A 19,911-nucleotide genomic window follows, 5' to 3' on the forward strand; every position below is an offset into this window, starting at 1 on the left:
CTGCCCACCCACCTTCTCTCTCTCCATTTTCTAAAATTAATAAATAAAATTAAACTATCCATGCCTGGACACCCCTTGGAATGTCATGTACTCTCTGAGTACCCATGTTCTGTATGAACAGTGACAGTTCATGAGGGAAATGAGAAACACAACCTAAGATAGGCTGGCTGGATAGTTTTGATGGCTTTAAGCATAAGAGAGCTTTAAATAAAACATTTTTAAAATCACCAACTCAGAATTTAAAATTCTTGGCTCAAACCACAGTCAGAGCCGCTAAAAGGGTCCCAAAAAAATCTATTTTAGAGTTCCTGAACATAAGTAGCTAAATTCTAGATGTCGTGTCTGATACTGTGGGAAACTGTATTATTATAATGTAAGATGAATTTGCCAACAACTCATGTTTCTTATGAGAAAGTTGTGACATGCACTAAGAACATATGGGACTTTGGGAATTAGAATGGGGAATCTAGGTGGATTTCAATGTATCTGAGTACCTGGAATTCCTAAAACTCCCCGAGTCTCCCTTGCCAGTGGAAGCAGCTTCCTCCTTCCATCCTCTGATCCCTTGCTGGGGCCCTCTACTAGCTTAGCCAGCAGGAATGCAGGTGAAGGAAGGCTAGGAAATGCAATTCACTGGTGTCAGCCCCCTCATGATGCAAAATACAATGGGGGAAGAAAGAGGAATGGCTCTGAAAGCCAACAGTCCCAGGACAGGACACCTTTCTGCATGCGTCACTACTGTTTGGAGTCCTGCCATGGCCTCTCATTGTCATATAGATCTACTTTGTGTACTCCTCACCTCAATTACCAGGTCTCATCTGGTTGTTTTTGCTCTTACACCTGGCCTCCTTAGAGGGCTTGGGAATTCTTGCTAAACCATGCAGGAGATGGAGGGACTCCTTGAGGATGCTCTTGGGCTCATCTTTTCAGACATCACCCTCAGTATGGCTTTTCCATTGTTCATGTCCCATATTGGACCCCATGGGGCTTGGAAAACACTCGAAGAAACTGGAGACTCTACCCTGGCTCAAACACAGTCCAAGTCATGAGCCCTTGAAGGAGCATGGGATCATTTTAAGGGGATCTGCCCAAAAGAGGGTCAGCTGGAATACCAGGGGAAACCAGATATTGAGAGAAGGCCAGCAACCTTCTGAAAGAGGTGCTGCCCATGTCAAGGGAACTGCAGGGAGGGCTCCAGCAGGGAGCCACACAAAAACATGAAAGCACATGAGTGAATCAGCAGTAACCATCAGTCAAATGGGGCAGGATGTGCATGGTGGGGGTGGAAAAGCCAACCTAACTGTACTAGTCAAGTAAGAACTTCCTTATTTCCCTAACCACTCCCCCATCCATCCCCCACTCAACCCTGGTGTGGTCTTAAACAGCAACTAGCAAAGGGGGGGGGGGCAGCAGAAGAACTGGTGATTGAGAAAGGAACTTTATTTCCTTTATTAGACAACTTTCTGTTCTATTTTTTTCTAGCCATGTCCATGTATTACTTAGATACAAAAATGTTTAAAATTAAAATTCAAGAAATGTACATTAACCATTGTATAAAGTCAACTAATTATGCACTGTACCATTATAAATGAACAACCTTTCATTTCAACTGAGCCTTCAACTCAGCCAGAAGATCTTCTATCTCCCTTAGGCAGCTTGCTTTCCTTGTAAAACAGTAAATAAAGATTTCAAATTTTGACCCACTCAATCTTCCTGGTCATCCCTCAATCACAGCAGTCTCAAAAAACAGTCATGCTTTACAAATTTGAGGCTAACCTTCATCTGGGCTTCATTCTCTCCTGCCACCTCAATAACTTTATTCTTTCAATTTTATCCACTCTGCTGTTTCTTTATTCTCATTTTTCGCTGGCTCTTCCCAGAAGGATTTAAGACCTACACAAGGCTTAAAGACAACCCTTCTTGCATCCTGTGTCCCCCTCTAGCTACTCTCCTGTTTCTTCACAGCCAGTGCTTGAAAGACTTTCACATACTTGTTGTACCCACTGTTGACCTACTAGCTACTTGTCACCCAATGCAATCTGGCTGCTGCTCAGCACTCCACATGAACTGTTCTCTGAGCCCCCAGTGACCTCACATTAATAAATTCAGTTCCCATTTGAGTCCATATCTTACTTGACTTCTGTATCACTTAGGAATGCTTTGGACTGTAGGTAACTGTCTAGAGTGGCTTACACAAATGGTTCTCCCCACATAACAGGATAACTGGATGTAAGCAGTTGCTCATGCTGATTCAGTAGCCCCACAGCATTGGGACAGTATTTCTGAAATTCTCAACTGCCCTTCAGGGTTGAGGATGACTCAGGTGGTACATAGCCCATTCAGGGCCGGAAAAAGGGGAAAGGTCTGCACCAGTTTTCTCTCTTATCAGAAATGCAAAAGATTTGCCAACTTCCCCTTATGTCTCATGGCCCAGTATTGTGTCACATGTCCATGTAGCTTCAAAAAGGTGACTTTTTTAGCCAATCTTGTGGAGATGGCAAGAGAGAGAGAGGAGGGGGTTGAAAATAGAAACTGGGAGACCACCAAGTGTTAGAATATTTGTCTTCTAGGGGCTGGCCTGTGTGTGCTCAGTTGCAGTTGAGGCAATTCAAAATAACAGCTGCAGGTAGAGAGAGGCCAACCTCAGTCCCTTTTGTGTGACCTCGGGGCTCAATCTTAATTTCCCGACAAAGCTGCCTCCATCCTGTCTCCACTTTGCTGGCTTTAGCTGGGGTATACAAAGAAAATTCTTTATTTCAACCCAGCAAGGCTCCAAGTTGTGGGACTCAGCCAATTTAGGTTGTAAGCTGTAGGTAAGGAGTTCTTACCAAGGTCTTATTTAATCTCTGCTTTCAAATTAGTTATCTCTAATCTTGACTTGCCAGTCTCTTGAAGGACTTTGCTGAAAGCTACTAATAATAAATGAGAAAGAAAAAAAAAAAAGAGGGAAAAGAAAAACACCCGACATACACTAATATTCTATATTGTTCCTTAGATTTCTCCTATTACCCTGTATATAACTTTGGCACCCTGGCCAGGCAGCTCATTCGGTTTTAGAGCATCATCTCGATATACCAAGATTGTGGATTCGATCCTTAGGGCACATACAAGAATCAACTAATAAATGCATGCATGAAGCAAATCAATGTCTCTCTCCCTCTCTCTTCCCCTTCTTTTCTACAGAAAATTAATTTGAAATATATATATACATACATATATATATATATATATATATATTTTTTTTTTTTTTTTTAAACTTTGGCATGTGGCCAAGTCTGGCAAGTGACAGCAGTTTTAACAGTTTTGCTACTGCTTAACAAGTTGGTCACCAAGTTTCCAGTTTGGAATAGAGTCTTCACCACTGGCTATCTTAAATTTTGTTAGCCAGTTCCACACTGTAATGTGTTTTTAGTGTCCCATTACCAAATGATTTGCCTCTTAGGAACGTGTTCACCTGCAAGCTATGGAATACTCACTTGTAAATGGCTTAAAACAAAGGTATCACCTCACTTTTGGACTAGAATGGGGCAAGAATGGAAGCAGGGAGGTCAGTTATGAAGCTCTCATAGTAGTCTAGGTAGCAGAAGATGGTTTCTAAATCCTAGCATTCTGGCTTGAACAACTAATTGGATGGTGGTGATATTCACTAATATGGACAACAGAGAGAGGTATATGTTTGGGAATAAAATTTAGTATTTGAGGGGACCAAGTTAAGTTTGAGAAGCCAATTAGACATTCATGTTTACAGATGTCAAGTAGACAGTTTTTTTTTTTTGTTTTTTTTTTTAAATAAATTTTTATTAATGGTAATGGGATGACATTAATAAATCAGGGTACATATATTCAAAGAAAACATGTCTAGGTTATTTTGTCATTAAATTATGTTGCATACCCCTCGCCCAAAGTCAGATTGAAGTAGACAGTTTTTTCTCCTAGAGGAAGGAAAGAGAGAGAGAGAGAGAAGCATCAACTTGTTCCACATATTTTGTACATCCATTGGTTACTTCACCTATGTGCCTTAACCAGGTATTGAACTAGCAACCCCGACTCCAGGAGGCAACCCCAGGATTGAGCTGGCAACCTTGGCACTCCAGGTCGACGTTCTATCCACTGCACCACCTCTGGTCAGGCAAGTAAGCAATTATTTAGAGGAGTTAAGACTTACAGGCAGAAGTCATCATAAGATATAAATTTTGGAGTCATCTACTTATAAATGGCACCTAAAACCATAGGTCTAGATGAAATCACATAAGGAGAGTAGGTAGGTAGGTAAGAGATGGGAACTCAGGATAGAACCCTGGGCGCTTTGACATTTATAGGTTGAGCAGAAGATGAAAACTAAAAAGAATCCAAGAAAGAATAGCCAGTGAGATAGGAAAAGTGTATGGTGTCAGAATACAGGAGAAGAAAATGTTTCAAAGTGGGAGTGATTGGCAATGAACAATACTGAGAAGGCAAGTAAAAACATAGATAGTACTGTTGGATTTGCATGAAGACTGCAGTTTCAGTAGTGTGGTAGGGAAGAGATCAGAGGGCAAAGTTACATGATAATAAGAATGGTTTATTAGAGAGGGAGTAACTGGTGACTAAACAGAGGGAACAGGGTAAGATCCACAGAAGGGGAGGCATTGGTGTCAGACACTGAGCTTCTTGGAGAAAGAGACCATGCCGTATTTGTATTTGTATCTGTAGTAACTTCCAGTACATAGGAGGTACTCAAGAAATACTACTAAATTATTGAACAAATGAGCAAATGGAAGAATAAGATGGATGGCAGATGCAGGGCTAGAAAATGAATTATGTCAAACCTAACTCAAACATCAGAGTAAGGAAAGGAGAAAGGGTCTTGGATTAATAGGATTTCTTCAGGGACTCTGGGATCCTAGGACTTTTCTCTGGGAGAGGGTTGACAAATTTCAAACTCAGATGAAGGTGAAAGAAATGAGTCACTGTCTATGGCTGTTGCCTTGGTCAACTCTCAAGGCGCTGATTTGCTAAAGCTGACTGCAGGGAGAGTTCTGGGACCATCTACTTAACCACTTTTCTTTGCCTGCTCCCTTTCTGGGTCCAGACTCATATGAAAAAAGATTTAAAAAATGACAGTTTCACGTTTATTTACCCACCTGGTCAATAGATATTCACTGAATGGCAGTCTTGTATGGAGGGAAGGGTATAAGGGCAGGTTTATGCAGGACTTCTATTTGTTTATTTGAGTCTTTTTTTTTTTAGGGGGGCCTTGGAAAGGAGAGAGATACAAAGCATCAACTCCCAGATGCCACATTTCAGTTGTTCATTGATTGCTTCTCAAACATACCTTGACCTGGGGGCTCCAGCCCAGCCAGTAACCCCTTGCTCAAGACAGTGACCTTGGGCTTCAAGCCAGCGACCAAGGGACCATGTCAATGATTCCACGTTTCACTGCAACCTGGGTTAAGCTGGTGAGCCTGTGCTCAAACCAGCGACCTAGGTTTCGAACCTGAACCTCAGCGTCCTATGTGGATGCTCTCTATCCACTGCGCACACCGATCCAGAGGGTCTTTTTTCTTTTCTTTTCTTTTTTAATGCTTGTCTTCTATTGAGATAGCAGCTGATTTCCCGAACTGCACAGGTCAGGTGGCGTTTGAACTGGGCCACCCATAAAGTCTTGTGAAACTCCAGTACCAGTGGATAGGTATTGCAGATGATGGCTCTTGTAGAATGGAGAAAGCAGAGTCTGGAATTAGGCCCATCTTGGAAACACGGGATTAAAGCTCGGTTCTAGCGTCTTGTAGAGCGAATTAAGGCTTCTAGTATCTTTCTTCCCAATTTGCAGTTGGAAGAACCGCTGGAAAAGTGGAAGTGGAGGCGGGACTGGACCAGCTTTGGAGTCCGCCCCATCGGTTTTCGCCACTTTACGTCACATGCGAGACTAGTTCCTCGGGGTTTCTGGCTTTACCCTCACAACCTTCCGGACCCCTGAGTGTTCAGGTGACCCAACCGAGTTTACAGGCCAGTGTCGCCTTTGGGAAGAACTGCGAGTGCCCAACTCCCCGTAGCCTTTTACACGTGGAATCACCCGAGCCGTACACACTGCCAGTCGCCGGGGAAGGGCGGGGCCTCGCGGCGCCAATGGGCAGACAGAGGGGAACGCGCCTGCGCGCAGCAGGTTAGGGGGTGGGTCGGGGCCGGGAAAAAGCGTTGCGAGACGGGGGCTGGCGAGGCTCACGCTGGACAGCTTCGCGTCTGGGAAACCTGGGCAGCTAAGAGCAACGAAGGTGAGTGAACTTGAGAGCAACCCCAGTACAGGCTGCGCGGCTTGTGAGGCCTGTGACCCGACCCTGGGGGAAGAAGTCGGTGGGGCGACGCCCAGGGGTCCGCAGCAGAGCGGGATCCGGCGCTTCTCTGAGGTCTCGGGGCCTGGGGCTCAGGTTGAGAGGCGGGAGCGGCCTAGGTGGGGATCTCGGCCCCTGAGCCGCTTCGGGAAGCTTAGCGGGCTGGGAGCGGAGCCTCTCCGGGACAGAAGCTGCTGGGGGCTCTGAAGCCAGATGGGCCAGGCCGGGGCCGATCTCCGCCCTCTTGGAGAATAGGCGTTGAGACGTGACTCGGTCTGCTGCCCCCCGGGAGGAGACAACCAGCAGGTCCGGTCTGGCCGGGCGAGCCTGGCTTGGCTGTGCCGGTAGAGGGGAAAGGCGAGGGAAACGGATTGCATGTATCTGGGCATGGGCACCGCCATCCACCCAGTGCCCCAGCCAGAACCTGGGAGTCATGTGCACCTCCCCTGCTCCATGTCGAATCTATCACAAGTTGAGAGGTACCAATCGGATACGTCCCCTTCTCCACTCTCAGCCTCTCTGCTCTGGCTGGTTGAGGCCGTCATCATCTCTCCCCAGGACTTCCTCAGGAGCCTCCTGACCGGTCCCCCGCGTGCCTTTTTGATGCTCTCTAGTTTGTTTTATATTGTTAAGCCAGAGTGATGGTCTTAAAACGCAGATCCATTCACATTACCATTCCCCTTCCGACATCTCAGTGGGATTCTCATTGCTTTTCCAAATTGTCCAAGGGGGCAACAAGCCCCTTCATGGCCCGGCCTCTTTTTACTCTAACTCATCGGTCTCCATTCTTCTGTCTCAAACCATATTGAACCCTTTTTAGTTCCTGGGATGGACCAAGTTCCTTCTAGGTGTAGGTGTCTTTTACATCACGTTCCCTCCCTGGAGGTGCTATCCTTTGGTTGAAAAAATCCTCCTCATCCTTAATAAATTACTCCAGGTGTGGGTTGTGTGTCTTACTGGTTCAAAGGTTGTAATCTGTATGAGTAGAGTCTCAGCCACAGTTCTTCCTTGGTACCAAGCTGTTAGTAAAGAGTATGTTAGTTAAAGGTATAGATTAAGCATGGCAGCTCCTTGGGCACCCGAAATGAACAAATAGATCCACTTATTTTAAATGCCTGCTCTTTCAGAGTCCATTCCTCATCCCCCAACCCATATAGAGGTTTCCTTGGCTTAGGAACTTGGCTATTTTTTTCTTTTTTTCTTTTTTTTAAGACTTTATTATTCATTTTAGACAGGAGAAAGAGAGAGAGAGAGAGAGAGAGAGAGGAGAGAGAGAGAAGAGAAGAGCAGGAAGCATCAACTCCCATACTCCCATATGTGCCTTGACCTGGCAAGCCCAGGGTTTTGAACCGGCGACCTCAGCATTCCAGGTCGACGCTTTATCCACTGTGCCACCACAGGTCAGGCGGCTATTTTTTTCATGTTCAGTTCAGGCCCATGGAAGTTTTAAATGAGGAAGTACTGATTAAAGGTTTTCTCTGGCATCGATGCTGGGTACAGGATGTCTGGATGCTGGTGAGTGTGCCTGCTTTGAGCGTGAATTCCTAACCGAGGGATCTTGGCGTGAGAAAAAAGCTGCCAGCAGCTGCTGTGGTCTTTAAGGGAGGAATGCTGGCTCCAGGCTTTTCTGTGCTGATAGGACAAACTACATAATGGGAGGGACAGTGGGCCAGACCAAATCACTGGTGGGAGGGCTCCAAAGGAAGTTATTTCTCCAGCTTAGGCTAGATCTTTTGTGATAGGGAACAACATAACCTGAGGCCAACACTCACTGCCCTGATTCAGATGTGGAGGTCTGCTCTCTGTAGGTCAGCTCTGTACTTTGTGATAATTTAGTAGAGTGTGAGAGTGCAGAAAAGATAGGTTCTTATCCCTCAGAGAAGGAGAAGAGAAAAACAAAAGAACAGTATGTGACCATATGTTAAGGCCAAATGAGTGTGAGAAGCCACAGACTGAGGTCAGAGGAGGGGACAATTAACCTTGGCTGGAAGAATTCAGAGATGATATTTGAACTAGCCCTGGAAGGAACAGGGAGGACAGACAGGTGAGACCCATGGGAGCAAATGCTCTGGGACTGGAAGAGGATGCTGGAGAAAGGAGGGAACCCTGTCACAATCCCAGCACCGCAGGAGGCCCTCTGCTGACTATGGGCCAGTGCTTTGCTCCCAGAGCTGAGGCTTCAACTTGAGAAGCATCTCTCAAAACGTGGGCTGTATTCCGAAGTCTCTCCTTTTTTAAAAAAAAAAAATTATTTATTTTTAGAGAGAGAGGAGAGAGAGAAGGGGGAAGGAGCAGGAAGCATCAACTCCCATATGTGCCTTGACCAGGCAAGCCCAGGGTTTTGAACCGGTGACCTCAGCATTTCCAGGTGGACACTACCCACTGTGCCACCACAGGTCAGGCCCTGAAGTCTTTCAGAAATCTTTCATCCTTTGGATTTTTTTCTCCAACCTGGCTCTTATATTTTCTCAAATAAGGCCAGCGAGGTCAGGAGCTCCTGGGGTTTATCTGCCTGGCTATTTGCTCGTGGTCTTGGCCTTGGGCTTAGTGTTTGGTGTATGGGTGATGCAACACCTGGTTCATTGGGCTGAAGGGAGTGCTTATGTTTCTTTTTGAATGTGACGGTTTAAAGTGTTAGGTGGCAGACAGATTCCCTGTTTTCATTGTAGCACTTGGAGGGAGAGTATTTCCTTTGTGTTTCTAGATTTGGTTTTTGTTGTGTTCTAATACAGGCATATCTCAGAAATATTGCAGGTTCGGTACCTGACCACCACAATAAAGTAAATTTTGCAATAAAGTAAGTCATACAAGTTTTTCAGTTTCCCAGTGCATATAAACATTATGTATATACTATAATGTACTACTCTCTTTTAAGTGTTCAAAAGCATTATGTCTAAGAAATAGTGTGTATTCCTTAATTAAAAAATATTTTATTGCTAAAAAGTGTTGAACATCATCTGAGCCTTCAGGGAAACATATTCTTTCTGCTGATGGAGGGTCTTGCCCCCGCACTGCTGAAAACTCAATAAAGTGAGGCACAATAAAATAAGTTATGCCTGTAGTTAGAAACCCAAACAGCAAACCAAGACGGGACATGATCAGTATCAATGGGTTTTGGCCCTTATTCCGCCTCCCTTGAAGAAGGGATTGTTTGGACCCATAGTTACTATACTGTCAATCACTTGTTTACTTTTGATATTCTTTGGACAGACACCACCACCCCCGCCCCCTTTGATATACTAAGTTTCCAACCATGTACTTATAGGAAGTGGTGCCATGGGTTTAGTGATTACGCAGCTCAACTATCTGATTGATATTTCAAAAAAAAGTTTTATGCTCAGTTACATTGACATCAAAACTGGCAGCCTGTCTTTGAAAGTGAGACTCTCCTCATCCCCCAAGGACCACGGCACACAGGCTAAGAACTGTCAACCTCTGTGCCTGGCACTGGGCCTGATTGTAGCCGTGTAGATCCAGTCCCCACCCTCACAGAGCCTAGCTCAGCAAGGGTCACTGACAGCAGTCAGGCATTGTTCAAGCTCACATTCACAGCAGTTGTCAGCAATGGACAGGACCATTCTGAAGGGAAGCTCTCAGAAGCATCTGGGAGGCACCTCAGCCAGACTTGGAAATGGAGGTGATTGCTGAGGAAGAGACCTGAAAGGCTTGGGAGGAGCTGGCTTCACTCTCTGACCCCTCCTGTCCCAGAACTCTTAACAAGCTGTTCTGTTCTGGCCTGCACTGTCACTGTGAGAGTAACTTAAAACCATGTTTCCTCATGCCAGGTACAGTGGCAGTGGCCTCATCAGGGTCTGGACACTTGTATTTGGTAAAATTGGAAATGTGGTTTCTGTTCCTGAATTATTTTCTAGAGATGAGAACTGGAAGCCTTTTTTTTTTTTTTTTACAGAGACAGAGAGTGAGTTAGAGAGAGGGATAGACAGGAACAGAGAGAGATGAGAAGCATCAATCATTAGTTTTTCGTTGCACATTGCGACACCTTAGTTGTTCATTGATTGCCCTCATATGTGCCTTGACCGCGGGCCTTCAGCAGACCGAGTAACCCCTTACTGGAGCCAGCGACCTTGGGTTCAAGCTGGTGGGCTTTTTGCTCTAACCAGATGAGCCCACGCTCAAGCTGGCGACCTCGGGGTCTAGAACCTGGGTCCTCTGCATCCCAGTCTGATGCTCTATCCACTGCGCCACCGCCTGGTCAGGCTGGAAGCCTTTTTATTCTAGCCATATAATATTGGAACAGGTTTATGGGATGAGTTACAATAAATGCATACATGTAAATTAAATAAATGTTTATAGTGGAAATTTTAAAAGCAATAAAGTAAAAAGAAAAATTGAAACCATTCCTGTTCTCGTGACTCAGAAGATAATCTTTGTTTTTAGTTCTGTGTGTGAAATATATATACATTCTTTTTTATAAAAGTCAATTATTCTTTTCAGACTTTTGCAGCTTGTTCTTTTTGTTTGATTTTACACACACACACACACACACACACACTCACATATATAAACATCTTTTTTAGTATTACTTTTGACAGATTGCATTATGATATCCCTCCTCGGTAGTAAGATTAGATGCTGCTTTTCTGCCCTAAAAGTTATACATCCCAGTGACTATTTTTCCCTTAGGGACCATGCCATGGGAGGTTATACTGTTGATAGGCAAAGTGGGTTTGGGAAATTTTCCTAAATGTTGTAGAGGTGGAATTTTCCAGGGTCCTACCTTTTAGGATGGGTGAAGGGGCTGCAACATGTCTACTTCCCAGCCCAGGCGCAGGGGGTAGAGATGGCACAGCTTCGGAGCTGAACTCTATAGCGTGTGAAAGGATATGACCAGTACCTTATGCTTTCTGTTTATTGATGTGTGTTTGGGGCTGTGGCTCCAGGCGGTCCCTTAAAATCTGTGGTCCTTGTTTTCCTGCAGAGTCTGTGCTCCTGTTGGTAAGTCAGGGCTTCTCTTTGTGTTGGTGTGCAGGTGTCCTGGTTGTCCTTCCCCTTCCTTTCTGAGGTCACTCCATAAGCTCCAGGAAGAACCAGGACGTTCAGCTTAACAAACACTTACTGAAGCCCTGCTTTAAGCCTTAGTAGGGAATACTGATGGGAATGAAGTACTCATGACCTCAGGGTGCTTACTCTGTATCTGACTGTGTCTTCCTGTTGTCTGTCACAATTGCAGGTCTAGCCAACCATGGAAGTACTTGATGGAATCATAATTTTGATGTACCTCTCCTTTCCAATGCTCTTTCACAGTGGCTTGCCTCTGTCACAGTTACTTGCCTGTGTCACAGCCCTGTAAATAAACAAGGCAAGGTTAATGTCCTCTTCTCTGTGCTGACCTTGAAATGACCTACCTCATTCTTTCCCTCAACTACCTTAGCTCAATTAAATACCTTCCCTGCAGTGCTGCCAGATTAACCATTCTGAAAACAAGCTCTGGTCTCATCTCCCATTCTGGAATGCTCAGTGGCACCCCATTATCCTCAGGAAACTTCAGTCCCCTGGCCTACCATGCAAAGTCATGTTCAGGACTGCCTGCTCAACCTTTGTAGCCTATTTGTTCATTGTTCTGCCTACTTCACACCCTCTGTGCCCCAGACCGACTAAAACCAGACTAAAACTACTTGCAGTTTCTTTCCTGCCACTATCCCCACACCATTCCCTTAGTCCTTCAGTCCTGCGCGTCCACAGCATACCCATCCATCCAGGCCCAGCTGATGTGTCCCATGTCCATCAGCCTTCTCTGATTCTCTCTCACCCAGAGGAAGTTTTCTGTGAACTTTCATAGGGTTTATCTGTCTTCAGTACACCTAACTTTCTGCCTTTATTAGCATTCTCGTTAGGAAGTGTTTCTCTCACCAGACTAGAAGCTTCTTGTAGGCAGGAATGATCTTCTTATCCCTTTAAGCTGTCAGTGAGTTGCTTGGCATTCTGAAGATGCCGTAGGAAATGTCATTTGAGTGATGGGGCCCTGGAGTCTAGTGGTCTAGTGGCAGAGCCAGCCTTGGAACCCGTTTAACATGTTCTCTTCCCCAACCCTGTTCCTTCATCAGGTACTCAGGAGCACACTGTGTTGAGTCTCGAAAGAACTTCAGCTCTGGTGCTCTCACCTTCATCTTCTATGTTCCCCACCTCCCAGGTACCAGTGACCATGAGATCGCTGCGGCTGCTCAGAACCCCCTTCCTTTGCGGCCTGCTCTGGTTCTTTTGTGCCCCAGGTACCAGGGCCGGGGAGCCTGGGGCCGGCTCTTCCCATCCCGGCAGTGCGGCCCTGGATAAGAACACAGTGCACGACCAAGAGTACGTATTCAGCCACGCTGCGGGCCAGGGCCCAGGGCTCTCCCCATCCTCTGCAGCTGCAGCCTGCTGCGATGGCACCCAGTCCTCATTCCTCCTGGTGTTTATACTCCTCCTGGGCACTTCTCGAGGATGATAGTTATTCCTTATAGCCACCTGTAAATCAGGCATTTCTTTATTGTCATCATATCACCAAGGGAGGATCTTGAGGCCCAAATGGGATAAATGACTTGCCTGTGAATTCATTCTGTCTCTCACCACAGACAGACAGACAGGTATGCATACACACATGCATGCACACATGCAGCAGTAGTGGTGGAGTCCAGAATAGAGTTAAGGTTCTTGACTCTGATAAGACCATTTCCTTTTTTTATTAACACATTCACACATTGAATCATTTATTGCAACTTTTGTCTTGGGCCAATTAACCTCACACATTATACTCTGTTTTCCTTGAATTGCTTAAAATTTTTTTTTAATTGATAGCTTCAAAAAATGTTATAACAACATTCTAGTAATAAAGAGGAAAAACACCCATGACCTCACCAGCAGATAGATGCAGTGTTTGATTTTATTCCCTGCTCCTTTCATGGCCTTGCCTATGTCTGCCATCCTTGAGTGTGGTCTGTCATTGTTTCTGTTTGTTTTTGTGGGATGGATGGATTTTAAGACCTTGGAACTTTTAAGAGTCTTTATGATTTTGGCATGATCCCACTGTCCCTGCCAAGTGGTCTGAGTCTAACTGTTGGTTTCTAGGCATATCATGGAACATCTAGAAGGTGTCATCAACAAACCAGAGGCGGAGATGTCCCCACAAGAACTGCAGCTTCATTATTTCAAAATGCATGATTATGATGGCAATAATTTGCTTGACGGCCTAGAACTCTCCACAGCCATCACTCATGTCCATAAGGAGGTAGGTCAGGCAGTGGTGCACTGGGCAGCACCTCGGAAAGGCTTCCCTTTGACACTTCAGTCCCCAGTCTTGATGACCTGTGCTGTCCTTGTACAACAGTGTCGCTGCTTCTCCTTTTTCTGCTCACCACTCAGTTCTGTCTCTTTTCCTGCCCAGTGGTCTTCTTGCACAGGGTGACCTGCTGAGGCAGAAGCCCCAGGTTCTTGTGTTCTAACAAGTGTGGTAGGCATTTCTGCTGCACACCAGTATAAAAAAACAGCATGTAGAAGACAGACCATGTTCAAAATGGAGAGCAGGGAGAAGTTATTTTATTTAAGAAGACTGGTGCATCAGGGAACCAAGGGCTCAAGAGACTCAACATAATTGAGGGTTTGTACAGTATTGCAAACAAAGCATTTGCAAAGCCCTTTCAAGTAGGTTAGAGATCTCACCTGATCTTTGCAATAGCCTGTGAATAGTCAGGGCCAGGCATTGTCATTACCTGATCTTAGAGGGGAGGAAACTGAAACCGAGATCTCATGTCTTAGATCTGATGCCTGTCCTGCTCGCTTACACTGCAATGTAGAGAGGAGGAGAGGCAGAGTTGGTGAGGTGGGTGCAGTCAGGTTGGCTGCCCGGTAGGGGAGGTCTGGATTTACTTTGAAGGCAGTGGGGAGCTCTGTCAGCTCTACACAAGGGAGTGGCATGACTAGAGCTCCTTTGCTATGGGAGGCCCACTGATGGATGCGAGGAGAGTCAGCGTCAGGGAGAGGAACGGATTCAGTGTCCTGGCAGGCGAGGGTGGTGGTGGCAATACGGAGGAAAGGGTGGACGTGGGCAGGCGCCAAGGAAGAATCGGCAAGGATGTCAACGGCTTAGCACTTGGCACAGGGAGCCTCTGGAGCAGGAGCAGTACCTTCCCCTCGGAGATCCTAACAGGTTCTACTGGTCGGCTGTGCCTTCTGCCTCTTGTTCTGACCCCAAGGTGTAGTCCAGTGTGGACTGTCTCTTACTTTAGCAGGGCAAATTGTGCCCAGAGCTGAGCCTCGGGAGGTCCTGGGCCATGAGCTTTTCTCTAGGACAGGTCTGTGGGTCGTGGAATCTATGAAGCACACACTTCTGTGTAAGCCAGATCTTGCTTTTATAATTAGGAAAGAATTAAAAGTAATTTTTAAAATAAATAAACAAGGGTCTACTTTGTATCTTTTAACTGGAAAATATAATTTCTAAGTTAGATTATTATGAATTGACTGTATATCTGATATATGGTTTGTTTATTCCTGGAAGTAGCCACCTACTACATTGAAGGAGTTTTTGGACACAAATGAACATGGACATTTGGAAATTAGGTAAATACTTATAGTAAAATGTGTCAACTCATTGTCTAATTTAAATTTTGTAGGGAGGAAATGACCAGGCACCACTGATGAGTGAAGAGGAACTGATTAACTTAATAGATGGCGTTTTGAGAGATGATGACAAGAACAATGATGGATACATCGACTATGCTGAATTTGCAAAGTCACTACAATAGACATTATTCGATCATCTACTTATTATGCAGATGTGACCGTTATAATGTGATTGAACACTTTCAGTAATGCAGAATAACTTTTCCAACTGCTGCTGATGTATTTTGGTAAAAACCTGTAGCAAGTGTTACACTGGTGTGAGAGATAGAAGTCAAGAGAAATGAAAGAAGCAAAATGGGACATGTTGGCATCCCCAAGTACTGTTAAATCTCCTGTTGGACAAGGGCTTGATTAAAGGATCTGTTTAAGAATAGTGGATAATTGGAGCTGAGTACTCAGGAACAGGGCTGCAGAATATTGCTAGGCTCTTGGTTTTAATTCATGCTACCTGAAAAGTAAGAGAAGCTTTGCCAAATAGACACACTTTTCAGTAACAGTGAAGGAATGGAGTCAATGCCAAATGTTTCCCCTTGTGGGTCCTGTCTCTTCAGGTAAACGTGGTCAGTATTCTGTAAAGTCTCCCTGGCTTAAATGATTACTTTGGGCAAGTGAGTATTGATTAAGCTATTTAAAGCCACAGCAGAGCAGGAATGTCAGATTTTGAGTTCAGCCAGCGAGAGTCTCTGTCTCCTGGCACTTCGGATATGACACACCACTGACCCAAGTGATTAACCTTGTTCAGTTTTTCAATATTTTATAAAACTACTGCCATGTCCTTATACTTCATTTCTTTTATGTCTTCTTTAACCGGGGAGAGATCTTGTATTTTAAAGTGTTCTCTAATCAATAGCAAATGTTTTAGCTTTCTTAATATTTGTATTTAACTCTTGTTTCTAGGGTTTTGTTTTTGCAGTTTAGAAACTTAGGAATGCAGGGATTTATCCCTCCTGCCTTAGCCTAAGTGGAAAGTGAAAAGATCATTCACCAACCACAGTGATTAACCTGATACAAGTTACATTTAGGAGTGTTGTTTAAATGACCTCTATTAGCCTAAATATGTGAATTCTTTCAGATCAGGAAAGATTAGAAGAAGCCTAAAAACTGTTTAACAGTGTGCATCTCAAGAGTTGAAAATGAGAAGCAGCAGCAAATTGTCATTTGGTTTATTGGCTGTGATGGACATACTGTGATGGGAGAATGGGGTGGGGCTAGAAACTGCATAAAAATGCTGTAAGATGTATAGAGACTTATTTTCTTTATTAAAATATTCTTATAAGAAAACATGTATTTGTACATGGTTTCCTGTGTCAGGTATTTGTGCAATCAGAGCTGACTTATAAACTATTCTTGTAAAATCTAGTTATTTTGGAAGATTTATATAATAAATTCTGGATATATGACTAATAAAACTGATGAAACCAGTAAAGAGCTGTTGATTTTGTCCACACAGGCTTCTCCCACCACGTGAAGGCTTCGTTTAGTATAGATGTTTACACGTGCCTGCTCTGTCGCAGGTCCTGTGGCCCTCCCTGGCTGCCTCCTGACCCTTTTGCAGGGGTTGATTCCCAGTACTGTATTCAGTCATTTCCCCTTTTAGACATTTTTTTCTTCTGAATGAAATCACTTTTTGGACCTTTTTTTTTTCTGGCCAAGTTTAGATTATGACAGCATTTTCTGGCACAGGAAAATAAAGTATTTTCTCTTTGAGTCCGGTGACTGTTCTTTCTTTGCTGGAAAATTTAATTAGATAGCATTGCAGGCCTCCCAGGACCAAGCAAAAAGTGCAGTCTCCCCTGGCTTTTTTGGAAGTGACACTTTGTTCTGCCAGTTGAAAAGCAGGAAGGAAGTGGCCATTGCCTTTCCCCCCAAGATCCTGCATCTTGTACCAGCCCTTCTTCATCCAGAGCTGCCCCTCTGGACGGGTCTAGTGAGTGGGCTCACTGTGGGAGGAACCGCGTACTGTTGGCAGCTAGGAAGGGGTCAGAGAGGCAGCTGGGGAGAGAGAGAAGCAGGTCCTGAAAGATAGAGTCATCTTATTAAACCCAGGATGGACACCTCCCCCTCTACAGCTGCTGCCGTTGGTAATGATTCCACTGGCCCATGCAGTCCTCGGTCTGCCTTTCCTTACAGAGGCTCCCTGGTGAGTGAGGGGCCTGCGACGCTCAGGGACACAGCATGAGTAGCCATTCCCTGTATCTCCCCTCCATGAGGCTTTAGACTTCTCATAGTCCACCACAAGGATTTTGCAGAATGTATTAGAAACATCTTTGTACTTCAGTTTCTCATCTCTAAAATGGACATAAATATACCCAAATGAGTCAGCCTTATATGAGCACAGGCTTTGGACTTGGGCAAACCTGAGTTGAAATCCTACTCTTTAGCCATGAACTGTAGTTTCTTATCTAGAAACTATAATAAAACAAATACAGAATGGTTAAGAGGATTAACAAAATGGAGAAAAAGATATAAATCGTCTAGTAAGTGCCAGGCACAAAGCTAAACACGAACTTACCTGTTCCTCAGCCTGGCTGTAGAGCCTAGACCCCCTCCTCATTAAAGAATGGGAGCTGGAGGGGCTATACAGAAACTGATGACGCCTCAGGGGCATGGCTCCAATAACATCCACTGGATATTTATAGTGTGTTTGCCTTATAACCTCTCTGGTCTAGTTTCTGAATTTCAGTATCTTTTGGAGAATAGAGAGAGAGAAAAAAGCATTTTATTTTTAATCACATGCCAGACTTCCCCTGAAGGTTCTAAGGGGGATACAGATATTCTTGCACAATAAAAATGAGCTAAATCGGAGATGACGTCAGAGTAATGGCGGGGTAGGAAGCGATACCGATAAATCTCCCCCAAAACTCAACAAGATCTTCAACCAGAAGCAGAAAAACCTATACTTGGAGCTTCCAGATGCTTCGCAATACACCCAAAGGTATGATTGAGTGAAAAATTGGCTAAATATATAACCAAACCCCGAAGGAAATAGGGAGTAAGAAATGCTCCGCCTTCCTCACTAACCTAAACAGGGCGGCTTTCTCTGGTAACTGTGAATATAGAAACTGAAGCGGGCAAAGGGGGTGAATACATCCAGGCCGCGAAACAAACGGCCGAACCAGGCTGTGGCACGGAGATCCAAGCCGAGGAAAATCTGATCCTGTGGCAACCCGGGCAATACAAGCTAACACTCGCGCCAAACCCAAACAAAGAAAGACAAGCGGTGCGGCCATTTTACCCGGTCTCCTGGCTGGTGCGCAGTTAGTGGGCGAGAGATTTCTTCCTAGGCCCCGGGAGTCAGTGCCCGTGTTGCCTCACGGAGAGGCAGGGTCAGAGGCCTTTCTGTGGGCCGAGGGCAGAGTCTCTGGGCAGCCCCAGCGCCCTGGGAAAGCCACGCACGGGAGGGAGTGAGAACTAATTCCAATGGTGGAGATTTTCCTTGCCGGAGGGTGTTTCACTCAGAGGGAAAGCGGCTGGCCTCATATCCTGGTTTGCGCGCGCAGATAAGGAGTGAGCGATTCCTCCGAGTGCCTCGGCAGTGCGCGCCCGTGTTATCGCACAGAGGAGCAGAGTCAGGGGCCTTTGTGTGGGCCAAAGCAGAATCTCGGGCCGCCCCAGCACCTTGCAAAAGCCGCGCACGGGGACTGAGCGAGACTCAATTCCAACGCTGCAACTTTTCCCTGCGGTTGGGGGTTTCACTCAGAGCGTGAGACTGCTGGCCGGATATCCTGGTCTGCGCGCGCAGCCAGTGAGTGAGAGTTTCCTCCAAGCGCCCCGGAAGTGGGCACCCACTTGTGTTACCGGACAGAGTGGCAGAGCCAGAGGTCTTTGAATGGCCGGAAAGCCCGCCTGATTATGCTAGCAGCTCTGACTGACTGAGCCTTACCCAGAGCCCTGTGCTGAGTGGAAATAGAGTGGGGAGTTGCCAGCTCTTTGAGCCTCTTACTATCCAGGCAGAGGCAGCAGCAACCCATAGCTGGATTATCAGGCTACTAATTGAGGAAGGAAAGACTAGGAGAAAGGCTCTAGGAACACGGACTCTCTCACTGTCGGAGCCTATAAATGCTAATAGCCTAGACTGCCAACGAGACTAAAGCACAATACATGACATTGCCATAGAGACTTATCAACTGCAAACCTCCACCTGAGCGTGGCAAAGGGGCAAAACCTGGGGTACAGAGTCACCGACCAGGAAGAGGGAGAGAAAAGAAAAAGCAAGAAGATAACCTCTCAAAATCAAGAATAATCTGCAGACTTTATAACCTATCCCATTTTATTATATTTGTTCGTTTGTTTCTCTTATCTTCATTCTTGATACTTTTTTTTTTCCTCCTCCAATTTGGCCGATTAACTCTCTACCGGTCTTACTCTCTCCTCTCCTTGAACTACACTACCCATAAGTGTTACATCTCCCATTATCTTTTCTCTTCTCTTCCTTTCTCTCTATGAGGGTTGCACTCCAAAACCCTTAACTCTCTCTCTCTCTCTCCTTTCTTTTTTCTTCTTTTAGTGGTTCCCTCTTTTTTTTTCTCTCTCTCTCTTTCTTTTCTCCCTCTATATTAGTTTCTTCCTTTCTCCTTTACATCTCCTCTCACTCAAACCTCAATAACAAACAAATTATCTTATCTGGGACTCAAACTTATGTTTGTGGCATTCTGGGGGGTTTTTACTTCACCTTTTTAACTTACTAGCAGTGCTCCCATCCCTGGCTCTCCATATTATCTAGTTCTTGTTCCACTAAATACAATAGTAATTTTTTAATTTGTCCCCCCATTTTTCCGTTTTCCTCTTAATCCTCTCATCATAACTCTTAGACAACCAACACCTAAAAGCAAATCATTTTATTCTTGACCCAAATTTTTTCCTTATTTGCTTTTTGTGGGTCCATACGCTCTTTTTTTTTTTCTCTCTCTTTCTTCTTTTTTCTTTTTTTTTTTTTTTTTGTTTGCCCCTTTATTACTTTTCCCCAATTCAGGCCCTCCATCAC

The 19,911-nt window shown here is 45.0% G+C and overlaps 2 protein-coding genes across 9 annotated transcripts in view; one reads left to right on the forward strand and one right to left on the reverse strand.

Annotated features, from left to right (window-relative positions):
* Positions 1-5,230, reverse strand: part of TTC7A (tetratricopeptide repeat domain 7A) — a 145,850-nt gene extending 140,620 nt beyond the window's left edge. The window contains exon 1 of the mRNA XM_066378326.1: positions 5,124-5,230. The gene's annotated coding sequence lies outside the window, so the exon portion shown is untranslated. The remainder of the gene's footprint in view (positions 1-5,123) is intronic.
* Positions 1-16,353, forward strand: part of MCFD2 (multiple coagulation factor deficiency 2, ER cargo receptor complex subunit) — a 34,522-nt gene extending 18,169 nt beyond the window's left edge. The window contains exons 1-4 of one of the 8 annotated variants that reach the window (XM_066378340.1): positions 6,134-6,254; positions 12,463-12,623; positions 13,377-13,536; positions 14,918-16,353. In XM_066378340.1, coding sequence (XP_066234437.1) covers positions 12,475-12,623; positions 13,377-13,536; positions 14,918-15,049 — 441 coding nt within the window. In that variant the 5' untranslated portion in view covers positions 6,134-6,254; positions 12,463-12,474 and the 3' untranslated portion in view covers positions 15,050-16,353. Of the gene's footprint in view, positions 1-4,026; positions 4,074-5,229; positions 5,348-6,133; positions 6,255-12,376; positions 12,624-13,376; positions 13,537-14,917 lie in introns of those variants that run through there. The other 7 variants (XM_066378339.1, XM_066378342.1, XM_066378343.1 and 4 more) reach the window with 7 other exon arrangements.
* The last annotated feature ends 3,558 nt before the right edge of the window (positions 16,354-19,911 follow it).

Source organism: Saccopteryx leptura, chromosome 3 (genome assembly GCF_036850995.1).
Source record: "Saccopteryx leptura isolate mSacLep1 chromosome 3, mSacLep1_pri_phased_curated, whole genome shotgun sequence".
Lineage (NCBI taxonomy): Eukaryota > Metazoa > Chordata > Mammalia > Chiroptera > Emballonuridae > Saccopteryx > Saccopteryx leptura.